Genomic DNA, 24140 nt, shown 5'->3' on the forward strand with positions numbered 1-24140 from the left:
TCATGAGTCATCATAGGGCCACCACACTTGGGTGCAGTGAAGAGAGATAGCTGGGCTAGTATGCCCAGTAAAACAGAAGACAGAAAAGGCGTCAACCCTCGCACGCTACAAGAGACATCACGGAGCAAAGATATTTGCATGAGAAAACAACAACGGCAGCGGCTAGGCTTGAGCCAATGACTTTCAGTTCTGACATCAAAAGCGCTCAGCTCAGCGCGACATGTCCGAACCTCCACGGTCAATTTTTCTTTTTTTTTTTTTTTGCACGGAAACTAGGGGTAGTTCACCGGATGAAGTGGTAAATTATTCCTCCCACAGCCGGATTTTTGCCCAGTTTGATAACTTGCCCCGCCCTGACTACCTAGCCCACGGGTCTCAGAGGATAATTACAGTGAGTGGGATGGTGTGATATCATCCAAGTTATTTTTTTTTTCGCGGTATTCGGTGAAACAAAGGGGTCTGGATACATGTATTGACAAGTGTCCTCCCGGTGATTTCAATTAACCTTATTTTTGGAAACGTTACTCTGTAACATCTATACGCCTAAAATTCATTCCAGATCGACTGCATTGCATTGCCTAATTACCAAAGCCGAGTACCAAAGTCCATCACCCATAATAATTATTGGTTTTAGCAGGGAGAGAGAGAAAGAGCAGTGTTTCAATACCATTTCTTAGTTCCCTGAGACTGCCGGAATGACTACGGTAATTTGTCACAATACTCACATACTTTATATCAATTAGTTTCCAACCACATGAACCGAAGTAAACACAAGCAACCACTAAATAACAAGTCTGACGAGATACACAAAGATTTTCTCCGCCAAGTTTGAACCTCAGTGTTGGTTTTTCTTGGCCTTATTATGCATGACACGGTGGAATAACTGTATTTGGAGGACAGTAAACTAATAACTGGTCATAACTGAGTATCATTGAAGGAAGCAAATAATGGAAATACAGTCGACGCCCGATAACTCGAACCAATTTTCCTTTCCTTTCAGGTCATTTTCTATACAACTTTACCCTCGATAACTCGAACTCCCGATAGCTCGAACCAATTTTCTTTTCCTTTCAGGTCATTTTCTATACGATTTTACCCTCGATAACTCGAACCTCCCGATAGCTCGAACCAATTTTCTTTTCCTTTCAGGTCATTTTCTATACAACTTTACCCTCGATAACTCGAATTCCCGATAGCTCGAACCAATTTTCTTTTCCTTTCAGGTCATTTTCTATACAACTTTACCCTCGATAACTCGAACTCCCGATAGCTCGAACCAATTTTCCTTTCCTTTCAGGTCATTTTCTACACAATTTTACCCTCGATAACTCGAACTCCCGATAGCTCGAAACTTTTTCAATTTCCCTTCAAGGTTCGAGTTATCGCGAGTCGACTGTATACCGGATTATGTTATCAAGCAAGCCGAAGTCCGACCAGGTTGGCTGTACGTATTTTAGACTTTCTCAAAGTCGGTCAAGTCTATACGTATTTCATAGAAACTCATAGACTGCGTCTTCAGTCTGAAATTCCGCGCCAAATTTCACAATCAAATGTGATGTCATACTCTCTGTTGCCAGCTGTCAAAAATTGTGTGACGTCATGCCCCAGCAGATCTTCCAATTGCTTTTCTTGTATTTTTGGTGGTTTCGGCGACCTTCAGTTAACGTCACGCTGCGCTGGTTCATGTCACGCTCAGCCATTTCACGTCATTGTCAACCGATTTCACGGTAGACTAAACTGCTTTGCCGTTTAACCTGTAATATAAAACGTTTGATGCATTGCCTTGATGCATTGCCAAACAATTTCTTGTTGAGCTGTACGATATGAAGTTGTGCTGGACCGGTTGTTACGCTGTCCTATTCTTGGTTCACCAAATTCTGGAATTCAAAACCGGGTGGCCTACAAAATTTTTACCTTCGTTCAAGGAAAGATTACCTAAAAATATGTCTTTTCACAATTTCTTAGCTCGATGCCGTAGTTCCTTTTGAAAATAGAACAGTTTCAATTTCCGAGTTTTCATCGTGCGTGACATCAAGAGGACAGCTGTGACAGAGCTGTTCCGTATCTTAAAAATGCCTCTTCGGGTGATTGTCAGCATTCTAATCAATTTAAGTTTGAGGAGAAATATTCATCTTAACATTCGGCGAAAAATCACGAGGGAAAACAAACCTCTTTTCTGGCAAAAGTGAACTCCAGATGTTTTTTCTTATTTCCGGCCGCCATGTTGGTGTCCCTCTGAGCTGAGGGACACAAAACATGGCGTCTCCATACTAAGCTCTATAAATTTGTGTGAAACATTTTGTCAAATAACTCAAGTACGGAATGCCGCACAGTCCTGACACGTGGACAGGTTTCTTATTTACTTGTCATCTATAACATGTCAATTTCTTGACTTCATTCATGGAATGGTTGCATTTTTTTTTAAGCACACGGCAATGGCGTGACAGTGAAAACCGGTAATTCGACAACATATTGAGCTCAGTTTCACGCAACGCTATGTCATTTGATGCTACTGTCAGCCATTCTACGTTACGCTCAGCTATTTCACGCATCGACAATTCATTTCGCGATTACAGTGTGTTGTTGTGAACATCGGGAACTGGTCCATTCTCGTTTTGACTGTTCTACATTGCAAATGAAGGGTGAGCTATTCGCACTTTGACTCGACTGTTTAATCATTTCATGCTCCACTTCGATATGACTTGCTAGTCTGTTTAATTTGTGTTTTGGCTAGACCGTTTCGTTTTACTATTTCCTATTCCCGTGCAGAAAGTTCAACAGTTTGTACACTTGGACACTTGAACCATCTCTTTCTTGTCTGTACCGTTTGAAATTCACGTATTTTTGGTGGTAACGGCCGCCCATACCCTCAAAGTACAGTGAAGCAGGAGCTGCATTGCAATTTCAAGAGTACAAATCGTTATGACAACTCAATTTTTAATTTGTACGCTGAGATCTCTGTCAAACGCGCCTCTATATGGCTGTATATCTAGGGTGATTTTACAGCAATTAAACTGAAACTATGGAGAGAATAATACACTCCATGGTGATTGAAAACTCCTAGTAGGAGATAAGTGTTTCATCGAAATGAACCGTTGAGTATCCCTCAAGCAGGCATTTTAGGAAAGAGTCTCTAATGCATGTTTAAGTGAATTCAGACGATCTGATGCTGCGCTAAGAGATGGACAGACTGTTCTCCCTTGGCAATAATGTTCATCCACATCTTGCTTAAGAACAAACAAATGCTCATCTAATCCACTTACACCAATGAAACGTTTATTTTTCTTTTTGGAAGCATGATCAATCAAAAATTTGGTCAACTCAAATACTTCTTTAAGACACTTCTCTTTCACATCTTTTATCTTTTCTTCTTCTAAACGCGCTTTCTTCAGTTCCGTCTCCAGTCGTCCAACAATTCCTTCAACAATCTCTCGGTAGTTCTCCGTTTCGATTTGATCGCACAAATCATGACCATTCAATTCATGTAAACTGAGATGACTAGCCTCCGCAACACTTGTCAAAACGAGTTCCTCTAATTTGAAAGTCTGTGCGAAGATCAGTTCGTTTATGACGTCCGGCTCCTTTCTAAGTTTTACCTTGTTAACCAAGAATTCTTCACACTGTTGAAAGATAGCATCAATTTGATACTCCTGAGCAAGCCTTGCAAGGAAGTGGCAATTTTCCTGGGTTATTGTCATCCAAGCATTCCCTGTCACGTTTGGGTAGATCATCAATAACAACTCGTGAATTTCGTTCGCCTTTTTATCCGGAAGCGGGATTTCATGTCTGCGTTTCTCTTGAAACTCTGATGTAAACATCTTCTCAAACACAGGCGACCACAGAGCAAGAATATTTCGATGAACATGAAATCGTCGATCTTCAACGACAAGAACCACATCGCTGAACTTCCATGGCTCCGAGAAATGTGGTGGGTCAGCCAAGCCGTTTCTGGCAGAAGCCATCAGTGTCCCCATAAACGAAAATCGTATTTATGCACTAATCACGAAGATGGCAGAGACAGCACCGACCTCGTTCCCAGGGTCTTTCAGTACCCTCACTCCCTTGGGACAGCACTTTTGGAAGTATACCTGTCACATCACACTCCCTCATAAGCCAAAAGCTAATAAAAAAAATAACCCCGAACTTTAATCTAATATACCAAAAGAATGGAGTTTAGTGGTTTAGCTGTAATTTTAGAGTTTTGAGCGTTACCAAGGGAGACGTTGGCTGTCTCCTGGGCGAGAGTCCACCCTTTCGTGACATGGTTTATGCAAAGCGAGTCACGAAAACATCGGGTCGTCACGTCATTGTACAAAGTACGGTCGAAGCCAGTGCGACTACCTGCTCGTAAGTGATCACCTCATTTAAAATAAATCAGTACTAAAACAGACTGTATTCTTTGTCAGTTGAAGAAAGGTGTCTTATTGTACGGGCTACCGGAAATTTGAGTCTTCCCCCCCACCCCCCTCGTCGCCCACTATTCCTTTTTGAAACAGATTGGAACTTATGCTTTCTCCCCCAGCCACCACCCCTCCCCCACCCCATTATCCCTCTCTTCCCCATTACTTAAGGTCCGATAGCCATTATTGTATGAACTTTTTCTCAAACTGTTAATCAGTGTCTGCTAGTCCAACACTTCCTCGGGTCAAGCTATCGATTCTCCGGCTGCTCGAACTATAAAGCAATATCATGATGTGTCAACATTCCTTCCATCCTCGGATGAGATGCACTATTACAGGATTGCAATTGTTCCGTCCTGGAATGCATTAGTGCAGGGTAATTATTTAAAGGTCGATAAGGAATAGAGCCGGTTTTTGTCTGAGAAAACATCACGACAACATAGACTCGTACCAGGGTGGAACCCGACACTGAGACCGAACGACGTGACATGCTCATCACTAGATCACCAAACTAACGAGAGCTAATACTATAGAGGATCGAAGAAAGGTAAAAAACTCTAAAATTACTGAGAGTAAATAAACGGAAAACCAAAATTTTAAACGGTCAGAATCAAATTCTTTTCACGTGGGTACTGAGGGTTCAGCGTGGCGTGCAGCTCCTGTAGTAGTCCTGAAAGACTTGAGGATGTTTGTCCGAGCTCAGTTCTTTGAGCGAGGTTATTCGAAATGCGTGCGGATCAGGCAAGTTATGGGGATTGACTTGAGGCCAATGAAATAAGTATTTTCTTGTGGCTGTGGAAATGAATCTGACGGCAAGTTGATTGCAAGGGGAAAGCTGAATTTAATCAGATTGTTTCTCAAATTTTGTAGCAATTCAACTCGAGCTCCTAGCCTTAGAATTTCTAAAAAGTCCCATCTAAGGTTACGTGTCACTGAACTGAAAGGTTGTCGCTCTTTCTTTTAAGTGATAAACTTTCCTAGCCTTTTTCTTTTTGTCGTTGTTTTTGCAGCCGTCTGACTTTGTGTGATACAAATATTCTTATTACAATTCTTTTTTCCACCTTTTTCGGCATCAACACCTTTCTCCGCCATCTTGAAAACACTGACAAATCTCCTTTCGATGGACCACTAGGATATCCAAATCGCAGTGAAGTTTGAACATGTTCAAAACGCCTGCGACAGCCGTGCGACGTCGCTGGTCCATCGCGGGTGATCACACCGCGCGATTTGGCGTCCCCGTCACATCGCCGAAAAAATCGCATCTGAAATCGCGCCGTGTGAACTCAAAGCCCGTTTTCGTGGGAGTCCAGTGAGGTCAATCTTTTGGCGCATAAGAAGACGACTTGAGGCTACGTGTGAACGGGCCTTTAAATATAATTCGCCTGATTGCACCTATACTATACAAGCCCCTGACTAATCTCTAGTCTGTGCTATATTACTCAGGGTTTAGTTAGTGTACACTTCTAAAGGCAGAACATTTCTGAGGGTTATTTCAAACTAACAAGCCTAGGAATTTTGAGGAAGCCACTCAGTGTCACCTGTAGCGCCAAGAAGGTTTCATTCACTGAACCGGTTATCGATTTTTCATTCCAGAAGGGTTTGCTAATAGCCCCTGCTCCATGCACAACATGCTGTAAGCAGAAAATTTCAAGCGGATTATTGGAGCAAATAAATATTGACTTTTCATCTGATTGCCCAGCTATTAGCATTAGTGAGGAGGTTACCTTAGTATCCCTTTGGGGTATCTCTAAGAGAAATAACAATTAAAGTGCCATAAAGACGGTTCTGCCACATCTGAATAAGACTTCTACCCAAGTCTACCTTCATTTAATACCTCACCTGCTAGCATTTGCCATTTATAGGTCTCTTTTCTAGAATCAAAGATGGGGGATAATGATGATGATGATGGCAAGTTCAATAATGATTTTAGTGTAAGACATGTGAATTTCATACCAGCTTTAAAGAGATCAGTTTTGCGGGCTAAGATATTCAAACGTTGAATTTTAGAAATGCTATTTTGATTCACTTGTTATATGTTTATGCCTTTCGAAATGTTCCTCCTGCATAAAATTAGAGGAAACTGACTGTTCTCTTATTAAACGCCTGTGAACTTATTATTTCAACTTCCTTCCCATTCTCCCATTTGCTCTGATAATTTTCCCTTATTATAAAGGCTGTTTGTCATGCTGCCGCTCCCCCGGATCCGGCTTTATCCCCAAGAACAGCGTAGACTCGTTCCCGAACAGCGGCTGGTAATCGAGCCTAACCTGGCGGTGGCTTGATTGTTCGTCACATTCTTGCAGCCATTTTAGGAAACCTTAGTATTTACATTCTCAGAGTAACACTGTCTCTAACGATAGCTTTACCTTTCCTGAAACAAGTTTAACTAGGCTTCGTGCGTGTCGAGCTTTCTGCCTTGTTTTAGACCTCTGCTGGAATTTTCCCCCTGAAGAGCCTCAGTGACGGCGTTACTTGTGGCTGAGGGAGTATCACATTCTGCATGTAGTAGGGTCTAGAGATTCCGTTACAACTAGTGGTCGCTTCCAACTCAGTTCGCGCACTGCTGAAAACTGTCAATCAAACTTAGTACCTGTAACAGTTGGATTTTAATAGTGATTTATTTATATCATGTCTGTGCACTCCCCCTATTCTGTGTAGAGCCAATCGTAGCACCACGAGTCATTCTAAACACTTTCCTTCTGATGACCCTTTCTGCGCGTGACTTATGTTTTTATCTGCAAGATAATAGAAGTCACGTGACTCTGTTTAATTTGATTATTGTCTGAAAGACTCCATTTTGAGTTCCAAAACAGTTCTTCCGGACGTCGTGTTACCATTGAATTACATGATGGCTGCTACAAACGCCCTTTTAAGTCACCCACCAGATTTCTCAGCGCCATGGAAGTTCAGTGATGTGGTCCTAATTGTTGAAGATCAGAAATTTCATGTTCATCGAAGCACCCTGGCGTTTTGGTCACCTGTGTTCGAAAAGATGTTTACGACAGACTTAAAGGAGAAAAACAGCGATGAAATTCCCATTCCGGAGAAGAAAGCGAGCGAATTTAAAGAATTGCTGCAAATGATGTATCCATCCTTGGAAGAGAAATTGTTGACTACAAGAAATTGCTACTTCCTGTTCGAACTTGCGCATGAATATCAAATAGAATCCATTTCTCAGAAGTGTGAGGCGCTCATGGTGTCTATGGTCAAAAACAGGATAGAGAAAGACGTATTAGCCATGTTAGTCTATGGACAAAAGTACCAGATGAAAACGCTGATATCAACATGCATCTATGAAGCACGACGCTTGAAATTAAAGGAATTAAAGCAGCATCGTTTGCGTGACCAGATTGAAGCAGACAACTATCTGGAGATTGCTGAGGGAATTATACAACGACTCGAAGAAAAGTGTGAGGTAGCGAAGAATAACAGCGCAGCACAACTTCTTGAAGCGAGCAAATATCTGTATAGCCATTGCACAGGTAAAGGTGCTATGACAGCTGGTGTCTCTCAAGATACCCCAGATTGGTATTTAACTAGTTTATGCAGAGACGTCTGTAAAACCGGCACTCGATGTGAAAGCCTTGCCTCCACTGCTAGAAAATTACAGGAACTAAAGCTAACAATGCAGAGCCTGTAAATGCATTTAGATTGTGTTCGATTAACCGTATTCTAAACTACGAATAAATAGAATTGACCTCAAGTTTTCGTTTTCGGTAAATTTGAGAAAAACTAAACTCTCGCGCGAAATGTACGGGCCATTTTGTATTCTGGCATTCCTAGTAATCATTTAATGTGTTCTAAAATTGCGAAAAACGTGTATGGCCAGTCGAACACACTCTTGCTGTTACATAAAGATCATAGTGAGGTATCAGCGAAACTAGAAAAACTATTGCAATGACGAGAATTCAGAAACTAGAGCATGCACTTTTAAGTATTTCAGGTTGTAACAAAAAGTCTGACATTTTTGTGTTCACTCTAAACATGAACCAACGAATTTTGGGGCACTACTTTGTGTCTTTATACTTTCCACCAGACACAACATGTTACTAAATCAAAACTTTAATGGGTGAGGTATGATTATTTGTAGAGGAATATCTGCATTCACAAGGTGCTGATGATTTTACACCTCTATTATATTCCGTTATATTGTATTCTTAAGGCACCTTGCTTATAACTAAGAGGTCTTAATCAGAGACAATATAGGACAGCTTCGTCAGTTACAAGTTCCCTCATTTTGCCTATAGCACATAGAATACAACTGAGAGTAAAATGAAACTTGAGCCTTGGAAGTCTTTATATTAGGGAAGTGGTCAAAACTACTATACTCAAACAGGACTCACCAAACCCCAAAATCGATGGTAGCGTCTGCAGGTGTAGCCTCAACTTCTAAAGATAGTGTCTATAATGCATGGCCACTCCTCTATCAAGCAGTAGAAAATCTCACTTTTGTGTTTATCAAGCAATGTTGAATCTTGCTAGCTGAATATTTCTGTGTCAACTCAAATTTTAAAGCCAATAAAATTCAGTTTGTCGGTAATGTTCATGAGACAGGTAGTGTCTTGAATAACCCCTACCCCAGACAAGGTGGGTCCTTTTCGAACAAACGTGCAATGATCAGTTCCCTTATAAGGATTTTGCTGGATAGCCGTTTAATATAAGATAAGATAATTTTCTACAGTTAAACATTCAAACATTTGTTTTGTTTATGAACGAACAACCTGGTAAAAGTCTAAGACTAATGTCAGTATAAAGGTACAAGAAGAGTTCAGAAGACTAAAGGTGCCTATTTGATTACCTTTCAATTTTATATTACTACATATTCAATAATATTATATCAGCTACATAGTCAAATGAGTATGTTATGTTTTACCTCTATATAATGAACATTTTAGTATTTGACAAAAACAACCGACGCAAAATGGACGCATTAAATGTTTTGTGAAGTAATGAAAATAATCTGACAGTACAATTTTACTGACCAAGCAGAATAGCCGAGTACATATCCACAACGATTCGAGTCACATGAAGAATAATATCAAAAGTAAAGAAACTTTTAAACCATTTGTAAAGCCTTAGAATTCAAATGTACCTAGTGCTAATATATTTCAATTGTGTCTGTAATGTTTGCGGACTTAGATGCAATGTGACGTACATTTGTAGAAACAAATAAAGTTGTTCGTATCTGAAGTAGAATCGAGAAGGAAGCGGGAAGAAAGAATTTCGGGAAAAACTTTGAACAACTTTAAATCGCTATGAAAGTTTGACGTCAGCTCTCTGTTGGACGGCGGATGAATGTTCTTGCTATTCACCTTTCTAGTTGATTGTCAAATAAATAATTTTTTAGGTGTTAATTAATGATAATTAATTATTAGGTTTTCTTAACTTTACTTAATCTTAGTTGAATAGATTTTACTTTATAATTTTTAGTCTCCCCAATTAGTAGGGCACTTGTGCTCGGCTATCCAGATTTGAGACTTAAAAAAAGTTGTTATTATTATTATTATTATTATTATTATTATTATTATTGTTGTTGTTATTATTATAATTATTATTATTATTATCATTATTAAACTGTTTAATTTGAGCGAATCTCTGTTCAACCATAACCATTATAAAGATGGTATGCCATCAATCAGTTTTTATGATGATAACACGAGCACGGTTAAAATGTGGGCCTTTGAAATGGAGGGTGATCATAAAATGCTTTCAGCCTTTCTACAGTTGCAAGGCTGCTGTGCTATAGGCAGCAATCGAAACCCTAGCCTCCTTCACAGACGTTTTTTAGCTTGTCACGCCACGAGGAGTGCGTGAAGAGCCAAATAACCCAAACGCTGGCCAAAGAGCCTAAGGACTATTACAAAAATAATACCGTATTTATTCGAATCGAATAAATTTTGGGCCTATGAGGGTAGGCGCTTATTCGAGGTGGACGCTAATTCGAGGGTGGGCGGTTAAGAATAAATACGGTATTCCTATAACTATCACAAAAATAGCTGTAGCTACAGTGGCGCCATCCTAAGGCAAGCGGTTTCCCTTGGTCAATTCAAACGTGTACTCAAACAAGTACTTTAAGGCTCGGCATTCGTGCAAAGCAGCTTTTTGTTTATTAGTGAATTATTATTATTATTATTATTATTATTATTATTATTATTATTATTATTATTACTATTACTATTATTATTATTATTATTATTATTATTATTATTATTATTATTATTATCTTTGTAATGATTTATTTAGTTGTAGCTGATGAATTGTCCGTGAATAAATAAAGATTATCTATCTTGGACTCTGGGTTACCGGTACGAGATAAATCCTCAAGCTCTTTGACCAGCAGTTGGTCGCCAGGAGAGACCCTGGGAAACTGGAATTTTATTACCGCAGGATTTCTGCGGTAAAACAATGCAAGCCGTTACAGAGCAGAAAATTTTAAAAATTTTAAACAACATTGCAGAGGAGACTAAGTTCCTTAGAGCCTCTCCGGGCGACTAACCGCTGACCAAAGAGCTTGAAGGCTCTGGGTGCGAGATAAGACCATAAAGGTTCACAAGATTGTGAAGCCAGTCGAATCTGAGTCTATAGTAGATAGGCAAAGCAGTGTTTCAGTTCGACATTTATTTTTTTATAATTACTACAAAATGGCTGCGAGAGACATTGGTTCAGCGGATCATAATCCACCAGAGTTCTTGGAGCCATGGAAGTTTAGTGATGTGGTTCTTGTAGTTGAAGATCAAAGGTTTCACGTTCATCGAAATATTCTAATGTTGTGGTCGCCAGTGTTTGAGAAAAGGTTTGCGTCAGAGTTTCAAGAGAAAACCAAGCAGGAAATCCCTCTTCCAGAGAAGAAACCTAGCGAAATTAAAGAATTATTGCAAATGATGTATCCCTCTTTGGATGAGAAGCTGGTGACCAAAGACAACTGTTGTTTCTTACTGGAGCTTGCACATGAATATCAAATAATTTCCATTGCACGGAAGTGCGAAGATTTTATGGTGTCCATGGTCGAAACAAAGACCGAGGATGACTTACTACAAGTACTGATCTTTGGGCAAAAGTACCAGCTGAAAAAGCTGATAGCTACATGTATTTATGAAGCACGGCGTTTAACTTTGAACGAATTAAAGCAGCATGCCATGCGTGATCAGATCGACCCCGACAATTATGTGCAGATCACTGAAGGAATTATCCAGCGACTCGAAGGACAGTGTAAAATGGTGAAAGACAAGAGTATGGAAGGGCTGTTTTATTTGAGCCGATCTTTGTATTATCATGCCAAGTATAAAGGTAACATGTATAGTTTGTATCGAGAAAAGGAAAGCACCGATAAATTTCTAGATCGTTTAAAGGAAGACGTTACTAAGAACATTGAATGCAACAGCCTTGCTGATGCTGCTTCACACGTAAAGAAAATAAAGGCAGCAATAGAAACCTTGCCTTGAAGACGTATTTTAAAGAGGGGTAAGAGTTGATGCTTAATTAGCACCAGATAGTGAAGTAACTCTACTATTAAAAATAGACTTAAAATCTAAACAATTATGTTTATTCCTAGTGACTGATTAACGTATCAGTCCTATTGACGATACATGAACTAAACTGTCTGCAAAACACAAACTTAATCACCATGCGGTGAACCATTACACCAGAAACAGCAACAATATGTTAAGCAATACTCGTCAGTGACCCTAACACCATTTTACCAAATGGAATCGTTATACATATCAAATAGCTATCCGTGATGTTAACAGTTGCAAACCAAAGAATACTACTGCACTGTTAGAGTTACAATAATTTGAAAGAACGCCGGCGTGTCATTAGCATAAAACTGTTGTTGTTTATATTGTTTTTGGTTGGTAGTTCAAGGTGACTGTCAGGGCCATGTAGCTCTGTATATTGAAATTAACCTGTAGGTAGTAATTTAAACCACGGTTTCTAGAACAAGGCTTTTTATATACTTATCTTTATGCTATCAGTTTAGTGTGTTCCTTTTTTTTTTTTTTTTTTTTTTCAGTTTCTTTTTTTTGCGTGTTAACATATAGAATTTTTCATTTGCCTCATACACCTTTCGGGGGTTGAACAGCCCCTTCATAATCAAGATTTGCCGACTGCATGCAGCTGTACCATTTAGAACATGACGATACGCAGTTAATCCTTTAGCTCTTCCAAGTCGCCTAAAACTCCACATTTCTTAGAAACAATAGGCTGAGAATCAAACCGACAACCTGAGATAGTTAACATTCACCACAAGAACTAAAATCGATATCAAGATCTTTGTATGGCGTCACTCACTGGGATGGCAAATCAGTTTGGGATACAATGCACATTAAACTTTGTCCCAGGTATCGCGAGAGATAAAAGTACAGGATAGTTACAGTTTTATGACTATTTTAAGCTGGAAATGGGTTGATGTTTATGATGTTATCTTTGGAATGTCTTGTAACGTAGAGTTAATTTTATACCTGTGCCAGATAAGCCCCTGGCTTGGGCATCTCATTGTGATCTCTAGTCTGTGTTATATTAAAGAAAATTTAAAAAATTTTCAGTCGACGTCAACTTGGTTACACTCAAAACATAACATTTTAGGGTTACTTGAAAATAACAATCCTGCGAATTTTGAGGTAGCTGACTCAGTGTCATCTGTAGCGCTTAGAAGGTTACTCAGGCATTCACTGTACCGATTCTCTTGTTTCGTTTAAGAAGGGTTTGCTTACAACCCCTGCTCCATGCACAACATACCGTAAGCAGAAAATTTCAAGCGGATTATTGGAGCTAATAAATATTGACTTCCCCTTATCCAGCTTTTAGTAAGCAGGTTACCTTTGGAGTCCCTCTGAGAGAAATAACAATTAAAGTAGCACAAAGACGGTTCTGCCACATCTCAACAATACTTTTACCCCAGTCTACCTTCGTTTAAAGCCTTGCTACTAGCATTTGCCATTTCGATTTCTTTCAGTCTCGAATTAAAGATGGAGGATAATGATGATGATGGCAAGTACAATAACGATTCCACTGTAGGACATCTGGATTTCATACCAACTTAGAAAGGGACGTTGTGGTGATTAAGTAATATCTATGCCCGCAGTCTATCATTTATATACGAAAGAATTTTAGAAATGCTATTTTGATTCACTTGTTATATGTTTATGCTTTTCGAAATGTTTTCCGTTTACCGGATTTGATAGGCTTAGTTCCTGAGAAAGGCATTTGATTAGGCCTCCCGCATAAAATAAGAGGAAATTACTGTTCTCTTCTTAAACGCCAGTGAACTTATTATTTCCGCTTCCTTCCCATTCTCCCATTTGCTCTGATGATTTTCACTGATCATAAAGGCTGTTTGTCATGCTGCCGCTCCCACGGATCCGGATTTCATCCCCGAAAAGAGTGTTGCTTTACCGGTCGGTGGCTTGATTGGTCTTGATTGTTCGTCGCATTCTTGCAGCCAGTTTAGGAAACCTTAGTACACTGTATTTACTTTCTCAGGGTAACACTGTCTCTAACGATAGCTTTACTTTTCCTGTAATACATTGAAATATGCTTCGTGTGTGCCGAGCTTTCGGCCTTGTTTAAGACCTCGGCTTGAAATTTCACCCTGAAAGAACCTGAGTGAAAGCGTTACTTGTGGCTGAAGAATTATCACATTCTAGCGATTCCGTTACAACTACTGGTCGCTTCTAACTTAGATCGCGTACTGCTGAAAACTTTCAATCAAACCCAGAACTGTAATAGTTGGATTTTAATAGTGATTTATTAATATTATGTCTGTGCACTGACCCTCTTCTGAATAGAACTAATCGTAGCACTTCTTCGAGTCATTCTAAACACTTTCTTTCCGCTAACCCCTCCTTCGTGTGACCTTTGTTTTAATCTGCAAGATAATAGAAGTCACGTGACTTCGTTTAATTGGGTTATTGACTGAAAGACTCCATTTTGAGTTTCAAAACAGTTCAAGGCACTTGCTCCAGTTTTGTCGGTAGAACTACTACCGGACGTCTTATTGCCATTGTATTACATGATGGCTAACACAAACGCCCCTTCAAGTCGCCAACCAGATTTCTCTGCGCCGTGGAAGCTCAGTGATGTGGTCCTTATTGTTGAAGATCAAAGATTTCATGTTCATCGAAGCACCCTAGCGGTTTGGTCACCTGTGTTTGAGAAGATGTTTACGACAGACTTGAAGGAGAAAACCAGCGATGAAATTCCCCTTCCGGGAAAGAAAGCAAGCGAATTTAAAGAACTGCTGCTAATGATATATCCACCGTTGGAAGAGAAAGTGGTGACTAAAAGAAATTGCTCCTTCCTGTTTGAACTTGCTCATGAATATCAAATAGAATCCATTGTACAGAAGTGCGAGGCGCTTATGGTGTCTATGGTCAAAAACAGGGTAGAGAACGACGTGTTAGCCATGTTGGTCTATGGACAAAAGTACCAGATAAAAACGCTGATATCAACATGCATCTTTGAAGCACGGCGCTTGAAATTAAAGGAATTAAAGGAGCATCGCATGCGTGACCAGATTGAAGCAGACAACTATCTGGAGATTGCTAAGGAAATTCTCTCGCTTTCACTGCTCAACAATTACAGGAACTAGAGGCAGCAATACAAACCCTGTGATCATCAAAAGACCGTCTTTAAATTGCTTTCGATTAACGATATTCCAGAATACTAGTAAACAAAATTACCTCCATAGTTCTCACTTTTGGTAAATATAATTAGAGAGGTGCTGTATTTGCAAACTTTTACTCAAACACCATACTGATTTACGAGCCATTTTTTCCCAATAACCACCTGATGTATTCTTATTGCGGAATATGGCCGGTGGAACGCACCTTTATTGTTTCAAAAATGTCATAATCAGGTATTGAAACTAGAAAAACTATGCTGAACAACGAGAAAAAATTAGATCATGCACATGGTCTCAAGCCTACAAAGGAAGCATTTCAGGTTATATAAAAAAGTCCGAGATTATTGTGTTGCACGCACTAAATATGAACCAACAAAGTTTCATTTAGTTTTACATGTTATGTCTAGGGGTTAAAAACTCGTTCGCGTATAATCATTTGAAGAGCTTCATTTGCAGTCATTTTTGCTAAGGTGCTGATGATTATACACCTCCGTAATATTTACATTCTATTCTTGAGGCACTGTGCTTATTCATAAGCCGGTCTCAATCAGAGACAATATAGGATAACTTAGTCAAAAATGCTTTTGAATAGGGTAGGGGTTAGCATTGATTTTCCACTGAGGTCCTGCTCTTGATTGCTCATTATCTAAAATCTTTCCTCGAGAGAATCGATATTTTTTCCTTCATAAATTACAAGTTATCTCGTTTTCCCTATAGCAGAATACAACTGAGAGTAAAATGATATTTAAGCCTTGGAAGTCTTTAGAAGGGTTTTTCTGGAAAGGGTTTAATATAAGATAAGATAACTTTCTACAGTTAAACCTTCAAAAAATTTTTTTGTCCATGTGGTTCTCTTAACGAACAACCGTACGTAGTTTAAGACTGAGATTAATCTCAGTATAAAGGTACAACAACACTGAGTTAAGACAAAACCGTGCCTGAAAGATTTAATTACTTTTCAATATTATAGTTTATAGGTTCATTAGGTTCAAGGTTCATTTATTTCACACTATTTACACAACATTAACATAGAAAGTAAAGTATTACAACAGATAATTACAAGATAAAAATAAATACAGTACAAATTATAAAATGTGTGTGGTGGTCAAAGTAGCCAAGGCTTTCTAGTTGACCACCACCTACTTTAAAGTAAACAAGGAAATGACACTGAGCTTTATTGCTTTAATGCTTAACTGAAGTCAGTTAGTCAAAAGAGCAAGTTATGTTTTACATCTACGTAATGAACATTATAGTATTCGGCAAAACAATCTGAAATTACAAATTTACCGACCAAGCAAAATGGCCGAGTGCACATTCAGCAACGATTCGAGTCACATGAAGAATAAAATCAAAAGTAGAAGAAACTGTTAAGCCACGTGTAAATCCTCTTATAAATTAAATGTAACTATGCTTATATACTGCAATTTTGTATGTAGTGTTTGAAGGCTTATATGTAATGTGACGTATATAATTACAGTAGTAGCAACCAATAAAGTTGTTTACATCTAAAGGAGGAGGAAGTGTGAAGAAAGATTTTTGGGAGACTGTTTAATTTGAGTGCCGAGATCTCTGTACAACCATAACCATTATAAGGATAGAATGCCATCAGTCAGTTTTTATGATAATAACACGAGCACGGATTTGTGCGTCTTTGAAAAGGAGAGGTGTTCATAAAATGCTTTCAGCTTGACGGCAATCGAAACCCTAGGCTCCCACGCAGACGTTATTTTGCTTCGTCACGCAACGAGGAATGCGCGACGTGACGAGCCAAATAACTACTGCGATTGGTAAAATTAAAAGAAATAAGAAATGTTGAAGATTTAGGGATGTTTTAAAATTAAAATTTGTAGTTAATAATTAAAAGACGGACGCCAAGTTCGTCCACTAGAAACCTGGGGTGCTCTTGCGTGGTTATCAACTGTCTGTTAGTGTTCGAAAAATCATTTTCTTTCTTCTATCCATTCTTAAAACCTCTTCAAATTTCACTCAAATTCAGGTAGAGCCCCGCCTTAAAATTGCACTTCAGTGAACCTGTAGAGAGTTCTGACAGTTTCATTGGATTTACATTATTCCTTGCCTGTTGAGCCGGCAGATCATTAATAGTATTATTCGCACGTTATTAAAGGAGTCAAAATCTGTGCCCTTGAGATCGAATAATTCGAATTTCGAGTCCATTGTTCTTTGTCCGTCGAAGCCAAAGAGAGCTTGCAACCATTGATTCGAAATGTAAATCGCTCGTTGAAGCTAACCATTCAACCGTTTACTGGCTGTCTGTACTTTGAGACGAGAACTGAGTCGTTCTCACCAGTTGAGATCATAAATTCGATCGTCGAGTCAAACTCTTTTTAACCATTGAGACAAAAGAAAACTCCCCTGGCGACCACAGTTTTAAAATTCTCGTTCGCTCGTTGACGTTACACATTCTTCCAGATGTGTTTGTATCGCTGGAAGGCAGCAGGCGATTTCTGAATAACATAAGCTTAATTGTTGTGATATTTGTAGCGATATTTGTAGCGAATCCCGCTTGGGCTGGCCTCACGCAATACTAAAAGTGATCAAATTGAGTCAATACAAAAGAGGGCGCTAAAAATTATCTTTCCTTCTCTGTGCTATGAGGACGCGCTTAAGAAGTCAGGCTTAATCTTGCTGTGCCAGAGGAGGGAGGATGCGTGTATAACATTTCTCAAGCGAAGTTACTCCTCTTCCGACCTGCTACGAAGTTTAGTGCCGAGAGTTGCGAACACAAGACCGTATGCCCTTAGAACAGGAGAATCTGTTTTTGTGGCTGCCACCGCAAGAACTAACAGATTTGGAAATTTTTGCACCATAAAATACCAGAATCTTGTTTGAAATAGCGAAATGTGATATGTATTAACATTAACAGTTATATTTATGTGTCCGATATATTTGTACGTAATTAATGACCCGCCTTGTTATTCAGTTTATACTGCAAAAAGGTTGAATAAACGATCATTATTTATATTTATTATATAAAATATGGAAAACGCCGACGGGGTGTTATGAATACAGATGACAACCGTTATCTTCCATTTCTCGTAGACTTTTACTCTACTTTATCGCATTTCATATTGTATTGTTTGCATTTTCTTCCTTCCCTAATGCCAGCAGTTACTTTCACGTTAAAACTTATAATTTTATATGCAAGGTATTTAAAGTCACGTGGCTTTATTTAATTGAGTTGTTGTCTGAATACTCCATTTTGAGTTCCCAAACAGTTCAAGGCATTTGCTCCAGTTTTGTTGTTGAACTATACCGGACATCTTATTACCATTGCATTACATGATGGCTGCTAAAAAAAGGAAAACCAGAGCCCCTTCAAGTTGTCCATCAGATTTCTCAGCGCCATGGAAGTTCAGTGATGTGGTCTTAATTGTTGAAGATCAAAGATTTCATGTTCATCGAAGCACCCTAGCGTTTTGGTCACCCGTGTTCGAGAAGATGTTTACGACAGGCTTAAAGGAAAAAACCAGCGATGAAATTCCCCTTCCGGAGAAGAAAGCAAGCGAATTTAAAGAACTGCTGCTAATGATATATCCATCGTTGGAAGAGAAAGTGGTGAATAAAAGAAATTGCTACTTCCTGTTTGAACTTGCGCATGAATATCAAGTAGAATCCATTGCACAGAAGTGTGAGGCGCTCATGGTGTCTATGGTCAAAAACAGGACAGAGGACAACGTGTTAGCCATGTTGATTTATGAAGCACGACGCTTGAAACTAAAGGAATTAAAGGAGCATCGCATGCGTGACCAGATTGAAGCAGACAACTATCTGGAGATTGTTGAGGGAATTATACAACGACTTGAGGAAAAGTGTACGATAGTGAAAAATAATAGCTTAGCTATACTGTATGATGTGAGCAGTTCTCTTTATAGCCATTGCCGTGAAAAACGTACTATGAAATCTTACCGTTATGATGATCGAACGCAGACTACGGGTTCGTGTTTGAGTCGTGTAACTGCCAATGACGTCTCTAAAACCAACACTCGATGTGATAGCCTTGTTTCCACTGCTAATCATTTACAGGAACTTGAAGCAGCAATAATGAGCCTATGATCATCAAAAGTCCGTATTTAGATTCCGTTCCATTAACCATATTCCAGAATACTAGTAAACAGGATTGCCTTCTTAGTTCTCGTTTTTGGTACTAAATTTAGTAAGATGTCGTATCTGCAAACTTTTACTCAAACGCCATACTGTTTTACGAGCCTTTTTGTCTCCGGTGAGTTCCATAATCACTTGATGTGTTCTCAGTTGCGAAAGCCAGTCGAACGCACCTCTATTGTTTCATAAAGATCATAGCCAGTTATAAATTATTGCAATTAGCTAGGAAACCTATTGCAATGACGAGAAAACAGAAACTAGAGCATGCACTTTCATCTCTATCCTACAAAGGAAGCATTTCAGATTATAACAAAAAGTCTGAGATTACTGTGTGTTGCACTAACTGATATGAACCAACAAATTCTGTGGCACTTGTGTCTGTTCTTCCCACCTGAAAGATAGTGTTACTGAATTAAACTTTAATGAAGAGGTATATAATCAAATCAACATCATCATTTGTTTTAAGGAGTTAAAAATTCGTTCGAAATACGAACGTGTATAAATATTTGTAGAGGTACATTTGCAGTCATTTTTGCTAAGGTGCTGATGATTTTACACCTCTGTTATATTCCATTGTAATTTTGAGGCACTGTGCTCATTACTAAGAGGTTTCAATCACAGACAATATAGTACAGCTTTGAATTTTGAATAGGGTAGGGGTCAGCATTGATTTTCCACTGAGGTCGTGCTGTTTATTACTCATTGTCTAAAATCTTTTCTCGATAGAATCGTTATTTTTTCTTTGTCAGTTACAAGTTCCCTCATTTCCTTATAGCACATAGAATATCACTGAGAATAAAATGAGATTTGAGCCTTGGAAGTGTTTAGAAGGATTTTGCTGGAAAGGGTTTGATATAAGATAAAGTAACTTTCTACAGTTAATACATTCGATTAAAAGACTTAAATCAGTATCAAGGTACAATTAGAACAGTTAAGACAAAACGCGCCCGAAAGATTTTATTTCTTTTCAATATTTACTGTACATATTCATTATTAATAGTATTTGACGAAAACAACCTTATCCGACGTAATATTTTTATTAAATGGTGTGTTAAGCGATGTAAACAATCTGAAAATACAAATTTACGAACCAAGCAGAATGGCCTGGTACACATTCAGCAACGACTCGAGTCACATGAAGAATAATATCAAAAGTAGAAAAAACTGTTAAACCACTTGTAAAGAATCTTAGAAATCAAATGTATCCAATGCTTATATATTGCAATTTTGTATGTCATGTTTAATTTGCAGACTTATATGTAATGTGACGTATATAATTTGTAGCAACCAATAAAAATGTTTGCATCTAAAGGAGAAGGAAGTGTGAAAAAAGATTCTTGCGAAACTGTTTAATTTGAGCGAATCTCTGTACAACCATAACCATTACAATGGATTGTTTGCCGAGAATGATGCATTATTTAGTAAGTGACACAGGCGTACTCGAAAAAAAATCCGAGTGCTCCTATCAGGAGTCGAATCTAAGACCCTCCGATTACTATTTGGGATGCTCTATAGCCTGCGTAGCAGTCGTTTCCGTTTCCTTCAAGCCAAGCGGGGCAAGCGCGCGAGGGCATTTGGCAAAAAGGAGCAAAAAAAGTAGGAGCGGGGGGGAGGGGCCGCCCCTCCCCCCCGCTCCTACTTTTTTTGCTCCTTTTTGCCAAATGCCCTCGCGCGCTTGCCCCGCTTGGCTTGAAGGAAACGGAAACGACTGCTACGCAGGCTAGATGCTCTACCACTGAGCTACAGGAGACTTGTGGGAGCTAAGGCCATTAAACTAGGTTCATGGGACAAACATCCTGCATACTGCTAGGATGTTTATGGCAAGATCAACAAGTTTTTATGTAAACAACACGATCACGGATTTGTGCGTCTTTGAGAAGGAGAGGTGTTCATAAAATTTTTGTAAGCCATTCTACTGTTGCAAGGCTGCTGTGCAATTAGAAGAATAAAGAGCAGCAATCGAAACCCTCGGCTCCTACGCAGACGTTATTTGGCTCGTCACGCCACGAGAAGTGCGTGACGTGATGAGCCAAATAACGTCTGCGAGCAAGCTCCCTATTTGTGTCTATTATATTAGGTCAGCCTCGCACTATATCCTCTCGCTGCTGACCTCATAGAGAGCTTGCTCGCAGGCTATCGCAACCCTGGGTGCCAGAGGCTTTCCTAGCGCGGAGAGCAGTTCCATTCGAAGTCTCTCACTGTTTTGATTGGACCCAAAGGCCTCCCGCCGAGACCTCACTGCGCGCGAGATAAAACTTCTGACACCCAGGGTATACAGCTTATGAAAGGTACTGTCACTACATCTGTTTCATTGTCACTCGTAACTAATTCAGTTGCCTGAACAGGTCAATCCTTCGGCACCAAATGTCAGCAGCTATAAAAAGGATTTATTAAACAAAGGTAGTAAGTTACATATTTGACAACAATAGCTTCCTCGCTATATTGAGTAAATTGAAAATTATAATGCGAAATCATACAGGTTTAGACATTTCCCTATACAGCAAACTGACGGGGAATGACGGTTGTATCATACATGAAGCATAATCTTATCATCAAATAGCATATATGGTCGTAAACGAAGACGTAAGAGTGCTGTTCAGTAAAGCCTAAACATTTCTTTTTAACGTCAGTTTGATTCAAAAACTATTGGTGCATAATAATTCCTTTACTTTTTTTTTTTTTACTGTTCTGTTAGTCAGTGACTGTCAGTCAGTGTAACAGTTATCCGCATGACTAAATTTGTTCTTAAAGAGCAAGAAAGGTCATAAGAAAACATTTCTGAAGAAACTAGTGAACAAAACTTGAAAGGCGGTTTTCGTTGTGACTATGGGATTGTGACATTCATCATGTGGTCGCGCGTTTCCAACTCTCATCCTGTTGAAAACTTTCAATACAGATCTATTACTTGTAACAGTTGGATTTAGTGACTTACTTATATCATGCCTGTACACTGCTCTTCTTCTGTGTAGAGACCAGTCGCAGCACTGCGAGTCATTCTAAACACTTTCATTCTGACGACCCTTAGCTTTTTCACGTTACGTTAATTATTTTTGCAGGCGAGCATTAGCGAGGCAGCACACCTTTCTTCACAGTAGCGAAAAAAATCCAACTTAATCTAAAAATTTGTCGGATTTAAGATCGGAAGCAGGCGCAGTCGGTTGGTATTTCATTATCCGGCATATCCACACCTGCGATGACGTCACTTAAAATTGCACTCCAGTGAACCTGGAAAGAGTTCTAACAGATCCAGTGGATTTACATTATTCCTTGCCTGTTGAGCCGGCAGATCATTAATAGTATTCTTCGCACGTTAAGGGAGTAAATTTGACTATTGAGTTAAAACCTGTGCCCGTTGGGATCGAATAATTCGAATTTCGAGTCCATCGTCCGTCGGGGCCAAAGAGAGTTTGCAACCATAGATTCAAGATGTAAATCGCTTGTTGAAGCTAACCATTCAACCGTTTAATGGCTGTCTGTACTTTGAGACGAGGTCTGAGTTGTTCTCACTAATTGAGATCATCCATTCGATCGTCGAGCACAGTATTAAATTGTCGTTGGCTCGTTGACGTTAAACATTCTTCAAAATCGGCGTTTGTATAGCTGGAAGGCGCCTACCGATTTTTGAACAACATGAGCTTAATTGTTGTGACATTTGTAGCATAAAATATGGAAAACGCCGACGGGGTGACAATCGTTATCTTCCATTTCTCGTAGACTTTTACTCTACTTTATCGCTTTTCATATTGTATTGTTTGTATTTTCTTCCTTCCCTAATGCCAGCAGGGCTTTCACATTGAAACTTCTCACTTTATATGCAAGGTAATAAAGTCACGTGACTCTATTTAATTGAGTCAGTTGTTTCAAAGGCTCCATTTTGAGTTCCTAAACAGTTCAAGGCATTTGCTCCAGTTTTGTTGTAGAACTATATCTTATTACCATTGCATTACATGATGGCTGCTACAAAAAAGCAAGCCAGAGCCCCTTCAAGTTATCCATTAGATTTCTCAGCACCATGGAAGTTCAGTGATGTGGTCCTAATTGTTGAAGACCAAAGATTTCATGTTCATCGAAGCACCCTAGCGGTTTGGTCACCTGTGTTCGAGAAGATGTTTAAGACAGACTTAAAGGAGAAAAACAGCGATGAAATTCCCCTTCCGGGGAAGAAAGCAAGGGAATTTAAAGAATTGCTGCGAATGATATATCCACCATTGGAAGAGAAAGTGGTGAATAAAAAAAATTGCTACTACTTGTTTGAACTTGCGCATGAATATCAAATAGAATCCATTGCTCAGAAGTGTGAGGCGTTCATGGTGTCGATGGTCAAAAACAGGACAGAGGACGACGTATTAGCCATGTTGGTCTATGGACAAAAGTACCAGATAAAAACGCTGATATCAACATGCATCTATGAAGCACGACGCTTGAAATTAAAGGAATTAAAGCAGCATCGCATGCGTGACCAGATTGAAGCAGACAACTATCTGCAGATTGCTGAGGAAATTATACAACGACTCGAGGAAGATGTGCAAAGATATCGCTTTTATTAGATTGATTAACCACAATATTCCGTACTAGGAGACAGAATTGCCTTCTTAGTTCTAGTTAACGGTAAACTTTGAAGGATGCTGTATCTGCAAACTTTTGTTCAAATGCCACTGATACTTCTTTACGAGCCATTTTATCTCCGGCATCTAATCTCCAGTAATCAGTTGATGTGTTCTTACTGCAGAATATGGCCAGTTAAACGGCATCTTTATTGTTTCATACAGTTCCGATCCAGGTATTGCAACTAGGAAAACTATTGCAGTGACGAGAAAACAGAAACTACAGCATGCTCTTTTATCTCTAGCCTACAAAGGAAGCATTTCAGATTTTAACAAAAAGTCTGAGATAACTGTATGTTGCACTAAACATATGAACCAGCAAATTATGTGGCACTTGTGTCTGTTCTTCCCACCAGACAGATCGTGTTATTGAATTAAACTTTAATGGAGAGG

The 24140-nt window shown here is 39.2% G+C and overlaps 5 protein-coding genes across 5 annotated transcripts; 4 read left to right on the forward strand and 1 right to left on the reverse strand.

The window, feature by feature from the left end:
* Positions 1-2920: 2920 nt before the first annotated feature.
* Positions 2921-4384, reverse strand: LOC146450355 (BTB and MATH domain-containing protein 36-like). Its single transcript, XM_085100508.1, has one exon. It carries the CDS (start codon positions 3972-3974, stop codon positions 3120-3122), a length of 855 nt encoding a protein of 284 aa, XP_084956634.1. The 5' UTR covers positions 3975-4384; the 3' UTR covers positions 2921-3119.
* Positions 4385-6452: 2068 nt separating this feature from the next.
* On the forward strand, positions 6453-19781 carry LOC146450356 (uncharacterized). The gene is made up of 2 exons (XM_085100544.1): positions 6453-8511; positions 19684-19781. The coding sequence occupies exon 1, from the start codon at positions 7246-7248 to the stop codon at positions 8038-8040; it is 795 nt and encodes a 264-aa protein (XP_084956670.1). The 5' UTR covers positions 6453-7245; the 3' UTR covers positions 8041-8511; positions 19684-19781.
* LOC146450357 (BTB and MATH domain-containing protein 36-like) lies at positions 10751-12948 on the forward strand. The gene is made up of 2 exons (XM_085100543.1): positions 10751-12372; positions 12412-12948. The coding sequence occupies exon 1, from the start codon at positions 11042-11044 to the stop codon at positions 11840-11842; it is 801 nt and encodes a 266-aa protein (XP_084956669.1). The 5' UTR covers positions 10751-11041; the 3' UTR covers positions 11843-12372; positions 12412-12948.
* On the forward strand, positions 14263-24131 carry LOC146450358 (BTB and MATH domain-containing protein 45-like). The gene is made up of 3 exons (XM_085100522.1): positions 14263-14966; positions 22802-22853; positions 23064-24131. Exons 1-3 carry the CDS (start codon positions 14410-14412, stop codon positions 23688-23690), a joined length of 1236 nt encoding a protein of 411 aa, XP_084956648.1. The 5' UTR covers positions 14263-14409; the 3' UTR covers positions 23691-24131.
* LOC146450359 (BTB and MATH domain-containing protein 36-like) lies at positions 18259-19729 on the forward strand. Its single transcript, XM_085100545.1, has one exon. It carries the CDS (start codon positions 18322-18324, stop codon positions 19093-19095), a length of 774 nt encoding a protein of 257 aa, XP_084956671.1. The 5' UTR covers positions 18259-18321; the 3' UTR covers positions 19096-19729.
* Positions 24132-24140: the final 9 nt, after the last annotated feature.

Source organism: Pavona decussata, unplaced genomic scaffold, assembly GCF_977016875.1.
Source record: "Pavona decussata unplaced genomic scaffold, jaPavDecu1.1 SCAFFOLD_468, whole genome shotgun sequence".
Lineage (NCBI taxonomy): Eukaryota > Metazoa > Cnidaria > Anthozoa > Scleractinia > Agariciidae > Pavona > Pavona decussata.

Coding starts and splice junctions, on each gene's coding strand:
- LOC146450355 (XM_085100508.1), bottom strand. CDS start 3,974: ATGGGGACACTGATGGCTTCTGCCAGAAACGGCTTGGCTGACCCACCA.
- LOC146450357 (XM_085100543.1), top strand. CDS start 11,042: ATGGCTGCGAGAGACATTGGTTCAGCGGATCATAATCCACCAGAGTTC.
- LOC146450356 (XM_085100544.1), top strand. CDS start 7,246: ATGATGGCTGCTACAAACGCCCTTTTAAGTCACCCACCAGATTTCTCA.
- LOC146450358 (XM_085100522.1), top strand. CDS start 14,410: ATGATGGCTAACACAAACGCCCCTTCAAGTCGCCAACCAGATTTCTCT. Junction 14,967..22,801: donor GAAATTCTCTCGCTTTCACT/GCTCAACAATTA, acceptor TGACATTTGTAG/CATAAAATATGGAAAACGCC. Junction 22,854..23,063: donor ATCGTTATCTTCCATTTCTC/GTAGACTTTTAC, acceptor GTTTTGTTGTAG/AACTATATCTTATTACCATT.
- LOC146450359 (XM_085100545.1), top strand. CDS start 18,322: ATGATGGCTGCTAAAAAAAGGAAAACCAGAGCCCCTTCAAGTTGTCCA.